At 50.6% G+C, this 6,000-nt stretch overlaps 1 protein-coding gene across 2 annotated transcripts in view; it reads left to right on the top strand.

Annotated features, from left to right (window-relative positions):
• Positions 1-1,867: 1,867 nt before the first annotated feature.
• FAM193A (family with sequence similarity 193 member A) overlaps positions 1,868-6,000 on the top strand; it is a 77,694-nt gene continuing 73,561 nt past the window's right edge. For both annotated transcript variants that reach the window (XM_035325174.1, XM_035325173.1), the window contains exon 1: positions 1,868-2,327. In XM_035325174.1, coding sequence (XP_035181065.1) covers positions 2,052-2,327 — 276 coding nt within the window. In that variant the 5' untranslated portion in view covers positions 1,868-2,051. The remainder of the gene's footprint in view (positions 2,328-6,000) is intronic.

Genomic DNA, 6,000 nt, shown 5'->3' with positions numbered 1-6,000 from the left:
TGATGTCAGACTAAGCAGTTATTACTTTAGCTGCTGTACAGTTGAGTGATTTTACTATAATAGTTTCTCATAATAATGTTTTTTATCTGTAGCACATAGGGGATAGAGAGACTGACAGAGCTGTAATCTTTCTTTCAGAAGCATGGTGTTAGATGAGCAGGGGCCAAATGAAAATACAATTCTGAAAGGAAGATAAAGCTGGCCTTTATAAGACTAAAATAAGACATGTCAGCCTTTCAAATGAAAGATATGCGCTCTGAAAATAACACCACGTATTAAGAAGAGATGTTACACAGACTAAATTTGAGTTTACAGGACAAGGCCAAGAATTTATTTGTTCCTGGCAAAATGGTGCACACAATCGTGTGAGTTCTGTGTAAGCCTACGGTTGTCTCTGCTGTTTCTTGTTGGTACAGCCCCGTGCACGCTGTGTTGAACGTGTTCATGAAGGCTAGCGCCCTGCCCCCCAAAAACTCACCATTTATTAGACCACATAACGAACAAACATGTTCTCCTGGTTTCACAGCTGCCTGCGTGTACCTGCAAAGCTCCTTCGTGCGTATCGGGGCAAACTAAGCCTGGAACAGCTTCAGCATGGATGGTGGCTACCACTGGAGCTGCCGGCACTCGTCAGGATGCACAGGAATAAGTGCTTTCTTCCATTTCCCTTCCCAAGCTCCAGAGCTGTCTTTTCCGTGACCTGCCAACGCTTAAGGGCATTGTGTCTTTCATCAAAACAGCTGTCCAGCTGTGCTGCGTGGTTGCAGTGAATGGAAGGAAAAGACTCTGGTGTCTCCGAGCTATAGCCAGATCCACCACCGCTACCACACAGGCCATCAAAATTTTAACAACGTGATGAGATTTTTACACTGCAGTAAATCATCACCAGGTTCCATCACCCCATCTATAATTTTACGTCAGGCCATCACACCAGCTCGAAGCAGAGCGCTGGAGCAGTTTGTCAAGGTCTGTCCGTGCGACCGCATGTTGTGCCATCGGGGCAAAACCATCTCTGGAAATGCTGCTGGCTGAGGGTTTATGATGCACCAGGGGGTTACGTGGAGGTTTATGGCGGGGGGACATACGTGGAAGCTAATGGCGTGAGGTGAAGGGATTCTGCTGGGGCTCGGCAGGAGGAAGGCATGGCGGGGCCCAAGGCTGGCGGTGAGGAAGAGGAGCTCCGGGCTGTGAGGTGATGCTGCAGGTTGGGTTGGCCATACCGCGCGGGCGGCCTGCTCTCCTCACCAGCCGGCCCTGCGAGGAGCAGGGCGCTGTGCCACCAGCCCACGGGGCTCAACCTCCATTTTGAGGCTCCCAGGGGGACTCGGTGCCCACTGCCTGCACGCATCGGGGACAAAACGTGGCTTCCCCACGACTCTTTATTGAGGGGACGTGGTCAGGGGCACCGTTTGACTGCGGCTTTGTGGTGCTTGTGCGAACGTGGAGCTCGGGAGGCGGCCGCCATTGCCTGCGGCGAGCCCGGGGCTCGGCCCGGCCCCCCTCAGGGCGCGGAGCCCCTCGCGCCTCGGCCCCTATGGGAGCGGCCGGCAGCCGCGTCCCCTTTAAGGCGCGGGGGCGCGCGTCACGTGGTGCTCGCCGGCTTCTGGGCGGCGGTGTAGTCCCTTGACCGGGGTGGCAACGTCGGCCGGCGGGGCTAACGGCGGCGGGCGGGACTACAGCTCCCGGCGCGCCCCGCGGCGGCGGGTGACATCAGCGGCCGCGCCCAACCCGCTCCCGCGGTGCACGCCGGGACCTGTAGTCCTCTACCCGTAGAGACACCAGCAAGCGGCGGGAGCGAGAACTCGTCTTCCCAGCGTGCCCCGCGGGGCGGGTTCCCGTCAGCGCCAGGGGGAGCCCCGCGACGTAAAGGGGGATCACTTTCCCCTTGTGTCCGCCATATTGGACGGTAACTCCGCTCCGCGGCGCCGGGGCCGAGGCAGCCCCGTGGCCGTGACAGGCGCCGCGCCCCGCTCCTCGCCGCCCCCCCTCCCTTCCTCTGTCCTCCTCCTCTTCCTCCTCTTCCTCCTCCTCGCCGCCCGGTGCTAGGCGCCATGAGCCCGGCCGACGCCAAGCGCGGAGCCAAGCGGCGGAAGAACAAGCGGGGCGGCGGCCTCGGCAGCACCGGCGGGCCGGGGCCGGGCGGCGGCGGGGGAGCCGGCGGCTTGGGCAAAGCCGGGGCCGGGGCCTCAGCACCGGCAGCGGGAGCGGCGGCGGCAGCGGGAGCGGCCCCCGTGCGGGCCGCCAGCCAGGCGGCGGCCGCCTCGCCGAGCGCCGGGGGCGGCCTCCTGCCGGCACCGCCCGCCGCTAACGGAGCCCCCGGGGGCGAGGTGAGGAGGGGGCGGCCGCGAGGGGCGGCCGGAGGGGCCGCGGGGGGGGCATAAGGGGGCGTGAGGAGCCACCCCCCCTCTTTTTTATGGAGGGGGGGATTTGGGGACCTCCCCCTCAGAAGGTGGGCGGTGGTCCCGAGGGGTTTGGGTTTGGGGGGGCGGTGCCCGGTGTCGTCCCTCGCCCCCCTCTCCTTCTCCCCCGCCGCGGGGGGCTTCGCCTCGGGCCCCTCCTTCGTGGAGGAGCCGGGAGGGAAATCGGCCGCGGGGGGGAGAGCCGCCAGAGGGGGGCCCGGCCCCTCCTGCGGCGGGCAGCTCGCACAGCCACCCCTCGGAATCACACATCAAACGGGGAAATGCATCAGGAGCACGTCGGGTGGATCGTTTGGCCTTTCTCCCAAGGCACTGCCGAAGGATTAAGCCTTTAGCAGGGTGTCCTGCTAGCTCCAGTGACAGAAGAGTAAATAAATAAGTTCATGCTCTTTTCTCCCATAAAGGTTACCTCATATTTCTTTTACCCGCACAAAGGTTGCATTTAGGTGTCGTATTTACAAAAGGATTTCCTGCTGACAGCATCTTCAGGCTTCCCTGCCTGTTGTGCAGCCTGCTCTGCTTCCTCTCTTGTTCTCATAAACTTGTGGTACATGTGAGGGGAGCAGAAGCAATGGCTCCTGTGTTGCAGGGCAGTTAAAGCACCGTGATGTAATGAATGCTTTTTTTTTGCTGTCAGTGTTATTTTATGTTTTGCTGGTCGACAAGTGATCTGGTATTAGTGGATTAACTTGTTTTTTATTTAACCCTTGTCTTTTTGTGCTATCATGTTTAGTTACCTGAAGCCCACGGTGGTTTGGAGTAACCATTTTTGTATGTCTGTTCTAACCTGCCACTTATTCCAGGTGTAATTTCTGTTTGGGACAGTACTACTTCCATGACTTAGATATCCAGAAGAACGATGTGCGTAATGGTGAAGAGATGTGCAAGCGATTTGTAGCTCTGCCAATCATCACTGAACTCTGTTCTGGTTCAACTCTTGCAGGAAGATGCATCTTGTTTTGTTTTACATCGTAGATTGCAAGTTCTTGCAGGCACAAGTTCCTAGGTATTGCTAGAGTAAACATGGTAATGCAAGGGGAATAAAACGAGCAGTGGAGTGGCAGGTAGAATGCTTCATGGCTCTGATTCAGAAAGGCTCTGCTGTCCCTGCTAGTTTGATCTCTTTGTATCTTGTGATTAGGTGTAGTCCGGGGCTTTGGTTGGAAACTGATAGTACTGGATCAGATCTTTTTCTGAAATTCATCCTTTAAGGGCATCATCACTTCTAAATTTTCTGCTTCATATTCTTCCTCCTTTTAGACTAGGTAGGTCTGAATACAATTTCTTAGCCTTCAGGGTCTTTGCTTGGAGAGTGTATCTTCCAAGTTTAAATACAGTATTTCAGCACTAGGTTTCTAGGACAATACATTGATATATTACTTGTAGCAATATGTTATTGGTACTCTTTCAGGTATTTACAACATATACTTTGAACACATTGTAACTTTGTCTTAGTTGAATTTTTTTTTGCTTGTACTCAAGGATGTGTATGGAATTTATCAAATGTTTCCATGTTTTACTTGTTAGTATGGCACAAGCGGCCCAGGAGACTGATGGACTGACAGGGAATTAACACATCTATCAGATCAATTAGTTAAGATTAGAATAAACCTGTGACAGATTTCTTAGTTAATGAAACACTAGACACTAGAAATGGATTATAATGAGGATAGATAAATCCCCAGCGCTCAGTTTCCAAAAGACAAATGGTTAAACTCAGAGATGCTCCATTCAAGTTGGTGCTGCTTCCTCCATGCTGGATTCAGTGACCTCTTCCTTGACGTTTCCAATGCCTCTCCAGTGGCTGTGACAAGAAGTTGCCAGTAATGAACAAGATTAAGGTTTTGTCTTTGAAAAAGGTAAATGATAAAGCATCACTAAAGGGCTGTTAGGTACTTGAAAATGTGCTGTCCTTAATGGCCAGTAATTGGCCAGTTAAGGGTGCGTGGTCAAGACAAGGCTGCGTTCTGTGACTGAAAGCCTACCAGATGTTGCTTCTGGATGGAGTTGAGAAAGAAAACTGTATTTTACATGCCTGATCACTTCTAAATTAGGTGCAGTGTTTGTTTTGGCTGCATGGAGAGTAAGCAACACGCTAATAGCTGTAGGAAGTACCCAGACTTGCCTTACTTTCACCTTGCTCAGAATATTCTCAAGTTCCTGTTAGTGGGTAAGAGAAATCAGCAGCCAGTTCTGCTGGACAAATGTCTTTGAAAGTATACATATATAAAATTATTAATAAAAAGGCACAATTTCTAATTTCCAGTGGCGTTTTCTAGTTGTTAGCATGCTTTGTTTCCATCTTTCATCACTTCCCTGATATTAGGGCAGCCATGCTGGATGTTCTGGGCACGTTCTTCTGTTGAAGTTTCATTAAATGCTTCTTCCAAAACTTGTCTGAAGTACAGAAATGAAATGAGAGGTTTGAGAAATGATACTGCGTGTGTTCTGCATTCTGGTCTGTCAGTAACTTTCAGAATAAGGTATGCATACAGCACGTTTTATGGAACGGCTTGAACAGAGTTATAAAATGGCTTTATTTATGGTTGGAACTAAAAGCGCATGTGCCGGTATTAAAAATTCAAGCTGAGACTGTTAGAGCTAACAAATATATTTTAATTGAGGCTTTTATGTGTCTTATCTGGAATATTATTTTTAAGACTGTAGGCTAAATTCTGCATTCGAGTACATGCAATGTCTTGTTCTGGGCTGCAAGGGGGCAACTCCTAATGGAATCTTCCTGGAAGCTACGTTGCCCCGTGCACATGCTTTAAAGCATCAGAATTCATCCTGTACAACGCTCTCAGATGTTCAGAGTGATAGGGGAGTTCAGGCAGTGTTTTCAGTGCAAGGGAGTAGCTCAGTTTTGGAAACTTGTAGCTATGTCTAATTAACTTGGAACCGAAAACCAAGTCATTCGTCTCTGTGCGGTGCTCCTGCAAGACTTCCCTAGGAGCTGTATTTCTTCTCCTTGCAGAACTGTTTGCAGCAGTGTCACGGAGTGAAAAGTTAAGTATCCTATGGATGACAACAATTTGTAGTGAGAAAAATGACACATTTTGAGAGTTTATGTATATATTTAATTCAGTAATGCATTGCATCAGGCCTTCTTTACTTGCCCCTTTAGCTCTTTGACTGGTGCTTGGATCATAACCATCTGCATCTTACAGCATTAATCTTTATCAACAGCTGCACAACCCAGAGTTATGCCGTAGGAGAACCTGCAGTTCCTTAGCGTGCCCAGGTACTTGGGAGCGAAGGGCTGGAGGTCCGTGGCTGACCAGTTGCCGTAGGTTATCGAGGTGAATAATTCAGTAGCCATTTTACAATGCTCTCGCTCCCATTTCTCCAAGTATCATTTATATCAGTAAATTGTAGCAATGCATTAAACCTTCTTGCATTTGAGAGCTGTTGGTTTTTAGAATTTCCATGAGATACTCCACTGGACTGTTCCTTTATTTATAAGATAGCTTCTTAAATAGATATTCTATTCATGGCAGACCATACGTTGCCACCCTGTAGACCATTTTTCCCAGCAGCTTTGTAGCTCAGTGCTCCAGTTGATTGCACTTCACTGATATCT

Source organism: Oxyura jamaicensis, chromosome 4, assembly GCF_011077185.1.
Source record: "Oxyura jamaicensis isolate SHBP4307 breed ruddy duck chromosome 4, BPBGC_Ojam_1.0, whole genome shotgun sequence".
Classification (NCBI taxonomy): domain Eukaryota; kingdom Metazoa; phylum Chordata; class Aves; order Anseriformes; family Anatidae; genus Oxyura; species Oxyura jamaicensis.
The sequence above is the reverse complement of the archived record's forward strand: the minus strand, read 5'-3'. Positions and strand labels throughout refer to the sequence as shown.